Source organism: Diabrotica virgifera, chromosome 3 (assembly GCF_917563875.1).
Source record: "Diabrotica virgifera virgifera chromosome 3, PGI_DIABVI_V3a".
Taxonomy (NCBI): domain Eukaryota; kingdom Metazoa; phylum Arthropoda; class Insecta; order Coleoptera; family Chrysomelidae; genus Diabrotica; species Diabrotica virgifera.
The window spans coordinates 97978239-97994060 of NC_065445.1; the positions used below are offsets into that span (position 1 = coordinate 97978239).

The following is a 15822-nucleotide window of genomic DNA, read 5'->3' on the forward strand; positions in this document are numbered from 1 at the left end:
ATGAATCACACTCGTTTCATTGGTAGGCGGACTTTGAGATTTGTTTAGCAGTGTTTTCTTTTCATGAAACATGTTTTTCGTTTCATGTTTTTCGTTTCATGTTTCTTTGGTGTGCGGCTTGGCTTACGTGCGTACGAAGTACACACACACATTCTTTTTTTAATTATCCATTTAATTTTAGTCTCTCTTATTTTCCTTTAAGTCAATTTATTTCTTTGTATTCTCTATCATTATTCTTTCTTTCATAATGTCCAGAATTTTCTGTCATCCAACTTTTCTTTACTTTTATTCTTTTGTAACCCAGAACAATTTGTTAAGCTTTATGTATACCTAGTATTTTTGATGTTTTCCCATTGTTTATCCACGCTTTCTTTTTCTGTTTTTGTTTTTTTTTGGTTTTTCATATTTTGCACAATAAAATATTCGTTGTCGAAATAATCCAACACAGCCGTATATTCGTGGAATAGGGTATAGTGGGATGTGGTCACAGCGAATATCTGCTCCAGGGTAAACAGCTACTCTTTTAACACATTCGCTGCCACTGACGCCAGAAGGCGTTTTGTGCTACTTGAGGTAGGTGCTACTGAATGCCTTTTGGCGAAAAGCTTTTTGTGGAATTAAATACGGTTCTCTTCGTATTGGTTCCATAAGAAAGTGACTGAAGATAAGTGGCAGCAATTGTGTTAATGCTATTTTGGAATCGTTTATTTATTAGAACATAATCTATTTGGTTCCTTCTTGTGTTGTTCAGTGTCTCGTTGAGATTTGCAGGTATATTATCTGGTTAATAGATCATAGTAGATATTTTTAATTACTTTCAATACTGTATGAATATAAATATTGGCTTAATAATACAGACAACTTTGGATTACAATGTTCAAAATGTTATTAAATTATAAATAAATAAATACTACTGAGTAGGTATATGCTAAATCTTAAATTTTTCGTTCTGATAAATCTAAACTAAAAGTACAGATTTCTGAAGATATAAGGGGCATGTTGAAAAATGACAAATTAGTGTGTCATTTTATGATATTTATTTCTGCCCCTATGATTGAGAAATGTTGGATACTTTTTGAAAAATTTACATTTTTAATGTTTTCTTAGCCTCTTGACAAAATTTCAAAATATGGATCTAGCAGGTTTTGATCCTATAGGCCTCAATTCTTTTAGCTTACACACATTCCAATATAACTATAGATTAGTGCCAGGCAAGTAAGTATCCAAATGAAATTATTTCCGCCTATTATATTATATATACACCGTTATTAGGCGTCAACGCCCTTCCGGTAGAGATCTATGGAGGAGTATCATCAAGCTGCACGCCCTTATCCCTTGCCGTACCGCTCCTTCATAGGCCGATCAAACACCTTGCTTATTCGAGATCAAGCCGTAGAATTTTAAACTACGACGTTAGCCTTTTTATTTCTCTATTCACCGGGTCGGGGATCGAACCTCGATCGTAAATCCACTAGAGTTGTAGATCGAGCGCCTCAGCCCGCTAAGCCATCTGACAGACAGGTCCATTACTTAAAAATATTTATATTCATACAAAGAAAGCCTACATTGCTTTATTAAAAAATATTTGTTACAAATTACTAGTATTTTGTTAACTATAACACCTTTATACAAAGTCTTATATAAAATTTCCAAACTTATGTATTTTAAAAGTATCAAAAATGTTTATTGAATTCCAATATTAGTGATAACATGTATAACGTAATATACAGGGTGAGGCAAATAAAGGGCCTATTAGAAATATATCGAGAACTAAAGGCAACAGAATCATGAAAATTGGAATAAAGGGGTTTTGAAGGATGATCTATTAAATGAAAATATTTTCATCTCTTTGCATTTAAGCAACTTCCGGTTATACCGGAAGTTGCTTATAACTTCGTTTTTTTTAATGGGACACCCTGTATATTTTTACATTTTTGGATTCCCTTCGATGTCTCCTTTCTTAAAATATGAGGTTTTGTAATATTATACAGAGTATTTTAAAAGGTAATTACATTTTTTTATTAATTTCGTAGCAAAATTAACACCCTGTAGAATTGTAGTAGTTTGACATCTAAAACTCTACTTACGCTCAAATGATTTTTAATATACTCTACTATTGTTAAGAATCATTAGTATAGCTAAATTTTTAATTTGAGTATACAGGGTTGGTCGAAACTCGGAATGAGTATTTTCTGAGTTTTCTTAAATGAAACACCCTGTATTTTAGTATTGTAGTGAAATGATATTTTATGGTACTTCTTTATTTCTTAAGCATTCCCTATACCTAACTGCTTTAATTTGTGCTTAATTGTTAATCGCACCAACAATCTTAACTACGTAGGTATTTTGATAGCTAAACCATTATTGGTAATTTTAAGGACCAGTCTGGATTAATATGTATTTATTTCTGAAAAATTATTTGGGATTGAGTATTTTCACGGCCAACCTAATAACATTTTACGTATTTTTTGTTGCAATTAATGTTTAGCTTTAATCACCAATAACTCACAAATTAAAGCAGTTAGGTATAGGGAATGCTTAAGAAATAAAAAAGTACTATAAAATATCATTTCACTATAATACAAAAATACAGGGTGTTCCATTTAAGAAAACTCAGAAAATACTCATTCCGAGTTTCGACCAACCCTGTATACTAAAATAAAAAATTTAGCTATACTAATGATTCTTAACAATAGTACAGTATATTAAAAATCATTTGAACGCAAGTAGAGTTTTAGATGTCAAACTACTACAATTCTACAGGGTGTGAATGTTGCTACGAAATTAATAAAAAAACGTAATTATCTTTTAAAATACCCTGTATAATATTACAAAACCTCATATTTTAAGAAAGAAGACATCGAAGAGAATCCAAAAATGTAAAAATGTACAGGGTGTCCCATTTAAAAAAACGAAGTTATAAGCAACTTCCGGTATAACCGGAAGTTGCAAAGAGATGAAAATATTTTCATTTAATAGATCATCCTTCAAAACCCCTTTATTCCAATTTTCATGATTCTGTTGCCTTTAGTTCTCGAGATATTTCTAATAGGCCAGTTATCTGCCTCGCCCTATATAGGACTTTGATGAACTTGTTGGAACAGCTTACTATAGTATTTTTACTACAAAAGCAAGATTACGTAGGTCAAAATTTTTGACGTATGAGCACTGTCAAAACATTAGAATGTGACTTTTCATCATGGCCACGTTTATGTCATTATTTGTCAGAGATATTTGTTTTTGTATTTGTATATACTTCTTTGTTTTTGTTTACTATAAAAATAATATCTATAATTATTTATTCTAATTAATTATGTCAATTGGTTTTCATTACTTGCCGAAATATATTAATTAGCAACAATATTATCATAGTGTAGGTATAATCATTAAAATATATTATTTCACAGCAGAATAATTGACCGCAACCAGCAACACTATTAAAATATTAATAAATTATTATTTTTTGGAATATTGAACTTAAATCATTGTTTCAGAAAATTTATATTATTGATAATAATAAATGTTTTTGGATATTTAATTAATATAATTCTAAAATTCTCAATGTAATCGCGATTACGTTTTTTTTTATTAAAATACCATGTAGACGCTTATACAAGATCGGACAGTTCCGTGTTGGTGTCGTATTTTAGCTGTGCTACACAAATTTCAATTCTAGAGTTGATGTTATGAAATATCATTATTTTCGATAACATTAACAAATATTTTGGCATATGGTTAATATATTTCGGCAATTGATGAAATCCGATTGACATCATTAATTAGAATAAAGAACTATAGATATTATGTTTATAGTAAACAAAAACAAAGAAAAATATCTGACAAGTAATGACATTAACGTGGCCACGATGAAAAGTCACATTCTAATGTTTTGACAGTGCTTTTACGTCAGAAATTTTGACCTACGTAATCTTGCTTTTGTAGTAAAAATACTATAGTTCCAATTTTTTAAAATTAGATAAGGTGGCCTATGTTTCATTAGAATGTGACTTTATTAACTTAAGTGACATAATTTTTTAAATGTATAAATTTGGAATTGACATAACTGCTAAAAAAAAGTATTCACGTAAACATAATCATAGAACTATCGTGTTGAATAGTGTCCACAATACTCAATAGCACTTCAATGTCATTACAACTATCAACTTTTCCAGGGGAACCAAGCAGAAGTGCCGGCTTATTATTGATAACTAAATGATATTTATCATCGTCGGAATTAAAACATACACTTCTCTCAAGTTCCGCTTTATTCGTGAAAATGATAGATGCTATCTTATTGTGTCGTATTATGACTTTTATCTTCCAAGACGGCGTAGGCAACTGCATGTTTTTAACGTCATTAACAAGCTGGTGAAATTTGTAATTAAGCTTGCCCTCTCCAACTGCTGCAGATTTAGCTACTTTTAGGTAAAATATTTTATGTTTTGTCTTAAGTTTTTTCATGAAATAATCTTCAAGGTTACATTTTGTTACTCTACCATTACTTACAACCATTGCTTTGTCGTTTGCTTCCTGTTCAGTTGGGAAGCTGATTTTGAATGAGTTTTTATCAAACTTTAACGGAGACTTGTTGCTTGTAACGGATTTTAATGAATCCTTGTTGCTTCTAACGGATTTTGGAAGAGACTGACTTATTCTACTAGATCTTTGAGATGATTTGTCGATTGTATTTTTTAATGGAAGAGACTTATTTATTTTAATGGGTTTTTGAGCCGATTTGTTGATTGTGTTTTGAGATCTAAGAGCACTCCTATGTTTTTCTGAATTTAACTTCTTAACTTCAGATAAAGAGTTTTTGTCTTTTGGTTTTGTCTTTTTTTGATTTTTGACAGCCTTGATAGTTAAACCTAAAAAAGAATACACAAAATTAATGATATAAATAAAGCAACTGTATTCATTTCTGTAATACATTAAATATAGTATTACATCCACAGAATGTCTCAGTCTGGTATATGTAATTAAAATAGACGAACGTCAACAACATCTCATATCAAGCACAAACTAAGCGTGAATAGCTCACACCGTGGAGACGCCAGGGGCGGCCCGTCGGGGTAGGCAAGGTAGGCGCCGCCTAACCTCTCCAAATGTACAATAATATAAATTATTAATATAAATTACTTATTTCAAAATTGTTAAATTTTGACACAATACCTACAATAAAAAAATACTTTTTAATTTCTCTACGAAATTGTAATTATTGTACGCCCCTTGTAGTAGTAGTATTAAGATTCTACTATATTCATTGGTAAGGCACTTTTAAACGTCGCCTAGAATAGAACAACGATGCAACAGAATTTATGTGCCATCTCGCTCTTTACGCCAGCTAAAGCCCTTAAGTTCTGGCGGTACTGGGCCATAATTTCCACGAATTTTTTAGAAAGTTAGGCACCAGATTTTGTAGCCTACAGGCCTTCAGCATAACAAAATCGCTCACATCTCAGTTGATTCTCTTGTGTGTTGTGAAACTATTTTAAATTGTTTTTTGATTTGGGCTGTTAGTAGGTTAAGTATTCAATAAAAATAGGTAGGACAATTTAAATTTGTTTATGAAAAGTGAAGGCAAATTTAAGATTGGTCTATTAAAGGGTATTTTAATTTATGTTAGTAATAATTCACCAACAACAAATAAACCTGTGAATACTTAGTTATTGGTGGAATAAAATTTATCAGTCGATTATATTTTATTTTTATTGTGTTTCAATACAATTTTGATAATTTAAAGTTAAAATGACGAATGTTCTTTGTTACATTTGATCATATAGATATTTAAAATTTAAAGCGAGGTTAACTTGTCAATTTATTCGAAGAGTAACTCTTTATTTGAGACAAATAAAATAAGTCATATTTGAAGTTGGTGAAACGTAGGTGTGTTAGTTTCATTGGCCGAATATTTTTATTCGTCGAATAAACTACTATTTGTCGTTGGTGAAACCGCCCATATTAAAATAAAATGAATATTTTACACGATATAATTGCAGTTTGATTGAGACGCCTTTTTCAAGGCGCCATAATCAAGAAAGATTAGAAATTATTTCAATGGGTCGGCCTTTACCAAATTTAAAAATTTTATCAACAGATAAGAAGAAAGACAATCGACCATTTTCGAGATCATTTAAAACAATATGGTACGAAAACCATAAATGGTTATAGACCGGGCAGTATCGTCGCCCCCGCTAGCGAAATTATTCCGATTCGATTTTTTTGCACAGACTTACTCAAAAAGAAGTCCTTATAATATATCCACAGGGTGCCGGGTGGTGCCGTGGTCTAAAAATTGTTTAAACAATTTTTTTTTAACAAATTCACAAAAATAATTGTTTCATTCCGAACAATATTTTTTCAGATAATTTGGGTCATTCTGAGCAAAAAAGGTCTCTTGTCATTTTTCTCTAAAATTGATTGTTGTCGAGTTATACGCGTTTAAAAATTTGAAAAATGCGAAAATGACCATTTTCAAGTCTTAATAACTCGATTAAAAATTATTATTATGAAATTCAAAAAAAGACCAAATCAAGTTTCAAACCCCTTCTTCAAGGTACTGAAGAGATTTTTGTCATTATTTAATTACAAAGCTGCTATTTTTAATTATTAACAATTAGCCCTATAGTCCAACTGTATCGTCGCCCCCGTTAGCGAAACTATTTCGATTAGATTTTTTTGGCACAAACTTACTCAAAAAGAGGTTCTTATAACATATCCACAGGTTGCCGGGCGGTGCCGTGGTCGAAAAATTGTTTAAACAATGTTTTTAAACAAATTCACAAAAATCAATTTTTCACTTCGAACAAATTTTTTTTAGAGATAATTTGGGACATTATGAGCAAAAAAGGTCTCCTGTGATTTTTCTCTAAAATTGATTGTTGTCGAGTTATACGCGATTTAAAATTTTAAAAATGCGAAAATGGCCATATAACTCGACAACAATCAATTTTAGAGAAAAATCACAAGAGACCTTTTTTGCTCAGAATAATCCAAATTATCTAAAAAAAATCGTTCGCAATGAAAAAATTATTTTTGTGAATTTGTTTAAAAAAAAATTGTTTAAACAATTTTTCGACCACGACACCGCCCGGCACCCTGTGGATGTGTTATAAGGACCTCTTTTTGAGTAAGTTTGTGCAAAAAAGTCTAATCGAAATAGTTTCGCTAACGGGGGCGACGATACAGTTGGACTATAGCGCTAATTGTTAATAATTAAAAATAGCAGCTCTGTAATAAAATAATGACAAAAATCGCTTCAGGACCTTGAAGAAGGGGTTTAAAACATAATTTGGTCACTTTTTGAATTTCATAATAATAATTTTTAATCGAGTTATTAAAACTTAAAAATGGCCATTTTCGCATTTTTCAAATTTTTAAACGCGTATAACTCGACAACAATAAATTTTAGAGAAAAATGACAAAAGACCTTTTTTGTTCAGAATGACCCAAATTATCTGAAAAAATATTGTTCGGAATAAAAAAATTATTTTTGTGAATTTGTTTAAAAAAAATTGTTTAAACAATTTTTCGACCACGGCACCGCCCGGCACCCTCTGGATATGTTATAAGGACCTCTTTTTGAGTAAGTTTGTGCAAAAAAATCGAATCGGAATAATTTCGCTAGCGGGGGCGACGATACTACCCGGTCTATTAAGCGGAAGTTATTTTAAAAATTCACTTTTTTGTTGGCCTTGTCTGTTGTTCTCAAATTTGAAGCAAAATAATGTTTGGATGAGTCAGGGATATTCAGATTTGAAAAATTTATCAACTGATGTCAAAAAACATGAATTTTCGAAAGAACATTTAAACAATTGCTTAGGTTTAAAACGGTTAGAAAAAAATAATCAAACTATTGACAGTGGTTTAGCTGGACATATTTCTTCATCAAATAAGTTATATAATGATGAAGTTAGAAAAAATAGAATTTGTGGATACATGTCGCCTACCCGCATACTGAGGTCACGAGCCGCCACTGGCGAGACGCAAGTATGTAGGTATAGTGGATACGTGACTGGAAGTTACTAAACAACCAAACATACCTGCTCATTGCCAATATCATTAATAGTAAACAGACATAAATAACATAAACTTAACACCAATAAATAATTATTTATTTACACCAATATGCTGTATTGGTAACAGATAAGAAAATGATTTATTGTACAAAATAAAAATATTTTGAAGAAATAAACTTCACAAAATTTTATGAATTTAGTATACACTCCCACTATTTTCAATAATTCTTCTTTTTTTAATGAAAGATTAAGTTGATTTGAGCAGTTAATAGTATGAGGTAGGAATTTTTGTGTTTGATGTTTTCTACTCTAAATGTGTCAAAATGAATCTCGGCTGAGCGAATTCAGTTTATAAATTAAATCTTAAATAAGAAATTATTAAACGACTATTGGACTGTAATAGTTATTTATGATATAAGTGTTAAAAGTACACGTTTAAGGCACGCATGTGAAAGTTTGCAGAATGAGCGAAGCGAGTTCTGCAATTCACATGAGTGCCTTAAAACTGTACTTTTTAACACGCATATCATACAATATTTTTTCTACAAACGTAATTACAGGACAATATCTACAAAAACTTTTACTTGAACTTGACACATTCCATTTTAATATTTTTACTTTATCGTACTATTAGCGGTGTGCAAGTACTTGGAAGGGGAAACGAGAAACGACGAATATTTTTTCTACAAACGTAATTACAGGACAATATCTACAAAAACTTTTACTTGAACTTGACACATTCCATTTTAATATTTTTACTTTATCGTACTATTAGCGGTGTGCAAGTACTTGGAAGGGGAAACGAGAAACGACCCTGCGCGAGTCGCGGAGAAATATTGCAACTATCTTAAATAATTCATATTGTCAATTCAAATTGTCAAATTGACGTATATTTCATACCTTCTGTCAATGAAGCAGAAAAATTATATATTGCTCCACAATATTGATATGATATGCAATTATTATATAAAGGTAAATTTAATTAATTTTATTTTGCTTGCAGTACTGCATTTTAATAACTAATTTTATTTACTACATACAATTGTTGACATTTTCCTAACATAACCTGAATCTTATTTTTTCTTCTTATTATTTTTTTGGACTATGGCCTTGACAATTATCCAGTAACCAGGACTAATATAATTGGCCAATATAATTAAAAGTGCGAATTTTAGTATAGAGCGTAGAAATAGGGGTCGCTTTGCCGAACTTGCACGGTCCCAATATACGTAGTATAGTATAATAGATAAAGTTATAGGATCGTGCAAAAAAAATTTTTTCAGATTTCACTTTTTTTCGACGTTTTGAGTCCCCCTGAGTCTAAAAAGCAAATAAAAAAAACATGTCGGAAGTATGTACGTACGTACGTATGTACGTACGTACGTATGTCGCCACCGCCCAGCAAAAACTACTGGACCGATTTTGATGAAATTCGGTATGAGTAAGTTTAAGAGAATTTTGTCGAGAAACTAAGCTTTTAAAAAAAACCTCTCAAAGGGGGGCCGAAATAGGGGGGTTATTTTGGGCCCATTTTTGCAAATTTTGACCGAAATGAATGAAATTCAACTCAAAGTAAGCTCATCGATAGGTAAATAAAAATACGGAATTTGACATTTCCAAATTCAAAATGGCCGACCGCCCACCCGACACATTTCCCTATCTATCTAAAAACTTGTTGAAGATAAGTTTAATTTGAAAAAGTCGTTATATAGTCTAAAGATGGGGCTATAAGAAGGATGTTATCGTTTTTCAGAAAAAGTTACGGGTTGCCTATATTTAAGGGGTCACATTTTGACATAAATTTGAACTAGATTTTCTCAAAAATGGCTCCAAGGAATTTTTTTATTTTTTGATATATCTTTGATATCCTATCAGTAAATTGAATGACATTAGTCATATATCTTAACTCCCCATAGGAGGGGAGTTATGAATTTTTTATAAAAAAATATTCGAGTGCCCGTAACTTCCTTCTTAATAGAAACTAAAATTTGAAATTTTGCAAACATATATGGTACTTTATTATCTATTATCACAATAAATTTTACCAAAAATATGGCTTCCGGTTGAACCGGAAATGAATAAAAAATCTTAATTTTTTTAGATACGCCCTGTATATTTTAACATATTTTGAAAGAATGCAAAATTACCTTTCCAATGACATAAAATTCATTGCTGTAGCTCAAAAACTCGAAAAGTTACGGTAAATAGAAATTTTGCTATAATCTTATGTGTGTCCTCTCTCACGCGTTCATAGCAGAGCATTATTGTAGGGCAGTCAATGAGGGTATTTGGCTCCGAATTCCATCCTACTACATTGATGTACTTGATATTTTCACAGTAAGTAGGGAATAGCTCAAGAAACAAAATCTACCCTATATACTTATGGCGCTTTTATCTTGGGGCGGTTCCCACTTCTTCAAGGGGGGTGGAAAATTTGTTGGTCAAAATAAGCACGAAAGTGGCTAAAGAACCTATTTCTAAGCAAAAACTGGTCTATACTTTTTTTTTGGAACTCAATACTTTTTGAGTTATGCGTAGTTGAAAATTGGCCATTTTCATTGAAAAATGACACCTTTTCGGACGGATTTTTTGTGAATACCTTAAAAACTATGCATCGAACTAAAAACACTATATAAAACATTTTTTAGATTATAAATAATAAAGAGATTCGTTCCTTCGTAAATGTTCTATTTATAATACAAAAAGAGATATGGTAGGTGAAAATAGTTTGTTTTTTGGTGCATGCTCAAATTGGTGTATTCAACTTGAAATAACAGAGGAACGGTAGGTTTTAGGTGTATAATGCTACCAACACCTTTTGTAGTGTTTGAAAAGGCCTTTAAAACGAGTACCGTTAAATGTCGGTTACTTACAAACTAAGCGAGATATGGTGCAAAAAAATATATGACTAATGTACTTTAAGGAAAAATGAAAAGTATATACATTTAACTCCCCATCTACCATAATTTAAATGCATTGTTTTCCTTCTACAATACCTTTTAATATATATTGTTAAGATATGTAAAATTTGAATTAATATGGTTTCGATCTTAATATTTTAGAAAAGTTAAAACATATAATAAAAATATACCAAAATTCATTTCGAAGAAATGAAAGTCAATTATCTTTGGATGGCCGTAGGTAAACAAAATTTAAATAGGGATTAAGTATTTTCTTTGTACAGTTAGTATGATAAGAAAGTGGTTATGTGTTTGGACAATGAGACCGGGTTTCCCAAATGGACTTTTGCGGCGAGGGAACAATTGTATTTAGAAATTTAAATGAGTGTAATCTTTGTTTAGATATTAAGAAAGGAAAAAAAAAACCGATTGGCATGTAATTAGTTTTAGGAAATTTCTAATGGTAGGGAAAATTGGTGTTTGTTATCTGAAAGGTAGATGGGGATAAAATTGAGGAACTCGGATTGGTGAAGAAGGAAAAAGGAGGGGCTAGGTATGAAGAATGGGAGTTTAGCGAAATGTTAGAGGGTGGAAGAAGAGTCAGTTGTGAAATGATCGTTAAGTCGACTAGTGGTGATCTCTAAGAGTCTCCTGAATTAGTAAGGCAGATAAGTGAATAGTTGTGAGTTTGTTGAAATAAGTGTCCTGACGGAAGCTCATCACGTAAAGCATTGTAAGTTATATTGTTCTACTTATATTCCAAGAGTCACCGTTGCATGCCGGAACGAGAAATAGATTCAGTTTATCGAGAGGAGAAAAGGCTAGCATTGTTTTTTGAAAGATACGTGCATCTGTAGGGGGTCATTAATGACAATAGGCTTGCAATAATTTGTTGCGAGATTGCTGACTACATAGGGGGCTGCTAAGAGTAAATTGTAGGCGACCAGAGACAAGAATTTGGACAACTCATCATCCGAGAGACAGTTTTATTTTTTTTGTAGAATTATTCATAACGCAAATTTCAATAAGTACTTTAGATAGTGGTAGGGTTATTTCAATAATCAGAATAGGAAATATTATTTTTAGAGGATATTTTGAGGGTGAATTTATTTCAATAGATGCTTTTGTACCATATATGTGTTTTATTCCGTTAATCTTTGACCTTATTTATCATATGTAAAGCAAAGGAGATATTGAAGCACGAGAATATAAAACCCTGAGATTAGAGCATTAAATAGTGTGATTAAATCATAAGTGCATCATTAAAATTAAATTTAATTAATTAGTTAATTATCTAATCAAGTGCTTTGAGCACACCGATCTTTGAATATCACATTAACTGGAGCCCAGAACGTGGTGGCTTAAAAAATATCGCAGCTTTGCATTTGATGGTAGGGAAAGAGATAAGGAATAACTACAGGTGATCCAGAGATAATTTGACAATTTTTCCAGGTGTAAAAATATTTTTGATTTATGGATTGATCGTAGGTAGTTGATATTTACTGCTATTGAATTATTTAATATTTTTACCAATCGTACATTTGATATTTATTTTGAAATTTACTGATTGCATATTTGATATTTGTGGCGAAAATTTATTAAATTTGGGGAGAAATATTTGTCGTGTTCTGCAACTTATAGAGTGTTGTAAAATTTCACATTTGGCGGGGACAAAGAAAACAGTAACAAAAAGAAACAACATGTCGACCACAAGGAGGCAAAGCAAAATGCAAGAAAGCAAAGAGAATAACAGAGAAGAGGAAAAAATTGTTGAAGAAGGATTGGGTAATGAAGGAGATACAACGATTATGGAGAGAAAAGAACAGGAATTAACAGGAATAGAGAAACTATTGCAACTGATGCAACTCCAATCACAACAAATGGATAGAAATCAACAGGAAACAAAAAGGACAATGCAAGAAAATCAACAGGAATCAAAACGAGCCATGGAAGAAACACAACAAAAAATAGAGAAAAATCAACAGGAAGCAAAACGAGCCATGGAAATAACACAACAAAAAATGGAAGAAACACAAAGAGAAATATCACAGAGAATAGAACAGAAATTGGAAGAGAATGATGGCAAATTGGAAAAGCATTTGGAAAAATATGAAAATGAAGTGAAAGCCTGTTTAGAAAAAGTTAGAGAAGAAACAGAAAGGAAACTGAAGATGCAACGAGAAGAAATAGAAACTAAAATGAAGGATATTAAGACTGTGCAGAAGATGGAATTAGAACAGTTAGAAAGCAAATTTGAAAATGCAATACAAGAAGACAGGCGAGAAATAGAAGAAAAATTTAAGCAAAACGAAAAACAAATTGCGGAACTCAAGAATCAACAGAATTGTGGAGAAAGAAGGGAAATGATTATCCTTGGTACAAGCGACGCGAAAATACAATTTGGAGGGGATATTAGAAAAACACACCCAGTACCATTTGTTAAAAATTTGAAAACCAAATTGCAACATATTAGATATTTTGACGACTGCAAAGAAACAATTAGAAACCATCTGAAAGAAGGAGCAGCGTTATGGTATGAAAGTAAAGAAGATGAGTTTGAAAATTGGACAGATTTCGAAAATAAATTTCTCAACTATTTCTGGGGGAAAGTTAAACAGAGGGAAATCAACCAAGAGCTACAGAATGGAAGATATCACGAGAAAATGGGAATATCGGAAGAAAGATATGCTTTGCAGATATATAACAATTCCAAATATCTAGACTACAAATACTCTACCGAACAACTGGTAGAAATGATAAGCAGACATTTCGAAGAAACGCTGGAGGACCACGTGATTTTGAGAAACTATCAAGATATTGATAGTTTGTGCCAATTCCTTCAAGTAAGGGAAGCAAAAAGAAGAGAAATGCGAAACAGAAGACAACATGAACAATATAATGGACCGGCAAGAAGGTATCAATCAAATTATGACCAGAGAAACCGACATGCCCAATCAACAAACGAAGATAGGCCGAGAGAATACCAAAATTACAATAGACAACAAAATTATGATAACAGGAATCACGAAAAAAATAGAACATATGAAAATCACAACAGAAACAGAGATGCACAAAATCCTCCGACTAGGAATACGAACGAACAAAGGGACGGTAGAAACAATCAGAATTTCCAACGACAAAATAGAAGGGAGATGAATCATGTAACAATAGAAAACGAGGAAGAAGATGTATGCAATGAATCCAGACAGGATTTTCAATAAAGCATCCACTGAACAAACATAAACAACTCTCCGGTATATTTTGTCATCCGAGAGAGTTTATACAGTTGGCGGGAAATGAAAGACAAAGTTCTAATTCAAATTTAATATTCTTAGATGCATTTATAAAACATAAAGCGATTAAAATTTTGATTGATTCTGGATCGGAGATATCGTTAATCAATAAGAAACTAGTAAAAGAATTAAATTTGGACAGATTTGTGTATAAAATTCCTAGGGTTGCTTTAGTGGGTGCAAACAACAAAAAATTGACGACAGTAAATGAAGGTTTGGGAGTGCGGATCAGAGTGGGAGACAAATACTATATTATGCAATGTGTGGTGATCGAAGATTTAAACCATGATATGATAGCGGGAATTGATGAATTGAGTGAAAAACATATCACCATAAATTTTTCGGAGAATAAACTGGAAATCAGAGCAGAACCAGACAACATAGAAGAAGAAACGGAAATAGAGAGGAAAATAATTGTTGAAAAGATAAATGAACAGGAAAAACATAAAGAAATCAATATGACTGTAGAGGAAAAACCGAAAGTACAAGAAAAAAATCAACCAGAAAAAAAAAAAGAAGGAAGAAAAAGAAGAAGAGTTCAAAAAGAAAGAAGGAAAACACGGTGGATACAAGAGAAAGACAGGAAATCGAAGATACGGAAGAATTGTCGGCAATCGACGATAAAACAGAAAGGAAGCAGGAAGAAAAGGAAGTTCTCATAAGAGAAATGAAAGCAGTAGAAACATGGTGCTCGGGATACCAAATGGAAATTGAAGATAAAAAAAAAACAGAAGAAGAAATAAAGGATGAGGACAGAGAAGAAATGGCAATAATGGACGAGAATCCAGAATTTTATGAAGAAATATTATGGACAGTGAACACATGCGAACAAAATGAGGATGAAAGAAAATTAAAATGTGGAGAAAACATGGAAAAGGAAGTAGAGAAGATTCTAGAAAATTATGGAGATTTGATTAATGAAGAAAGCCGAGTGGCTAAAAATTATGAACATTCTTTTAAAGTTAAAAACTTAGAAAATTTTAAATCCAAGACATATCCAATCCCGTATAAATACAGGCAAAGCGTCGGACAGGAAATTGAAAAAATGATCGAAGACAAGGTGATAGAAAGATGTGACTCTCCATATATCAACCCGATAGTATGCGTTAAAAAATCGAGTGGTGATTTGCGATTATGTTTAGATGCAAGAAACATTAATTCACACACAATCGCGCAATACGAAGCGCCTTTGAACATCGAAGCCATATTTGGACGAATCACAGGGTCACACATTTTTTCCAAAATCGATTTGAAACATAGTTTTTGGTTAATACCTTTGGCAGAGAAATGTCGAAATTATACCGCTTTTTCGATCGACGGAGTGGTATACCGATTTAGGGTGGTACCATTTGGCCTACAGAGTGCATGCGCTGCTTTGGTTCGCGCATTGAACACAATTTTAAATAGGCATGAAGAATTTGTTGTACATTACATAGATGATTTATTAATTTTCTCACCAGATATAACAAGCCATCTACGACATATTCACACTGTGCTAGAAGAACTGGATCAAGCGGGATTGAAATTAAATATTCAAAAGTGTCAGTTTTCCAAAAGGAAATACTGTATTTAGGATTCAAATTAGACACAAAAGGGATTAGTCTTGCAGAAGAT

General features: G+C 31.9%; 1 protein-coding gene across 1 annotated transcript in view; it reads right to left on the reverse strand.

The window, feature by feature from the left end:
* Window positions 1–802: 802 nt before the first annotated feature.
* Window positions 803–15822, reverse strand: part of LOC126881981 (uncharacterized) — a 29107-nt gene continuing 14087 nt past the window's right edge. Inside the window, exon 3 of the mRNA XM_050646733.1 lies at window positions 803–4865. Within this exon, the coding sequence (XP_050502690.1) occupies window positions 4081–4865 (785 nt within the window). The 3' untranslated portion in view covers window positions 803–4080. The remainder of the gene's footprint in view (window positions 4866–15822) is intronic.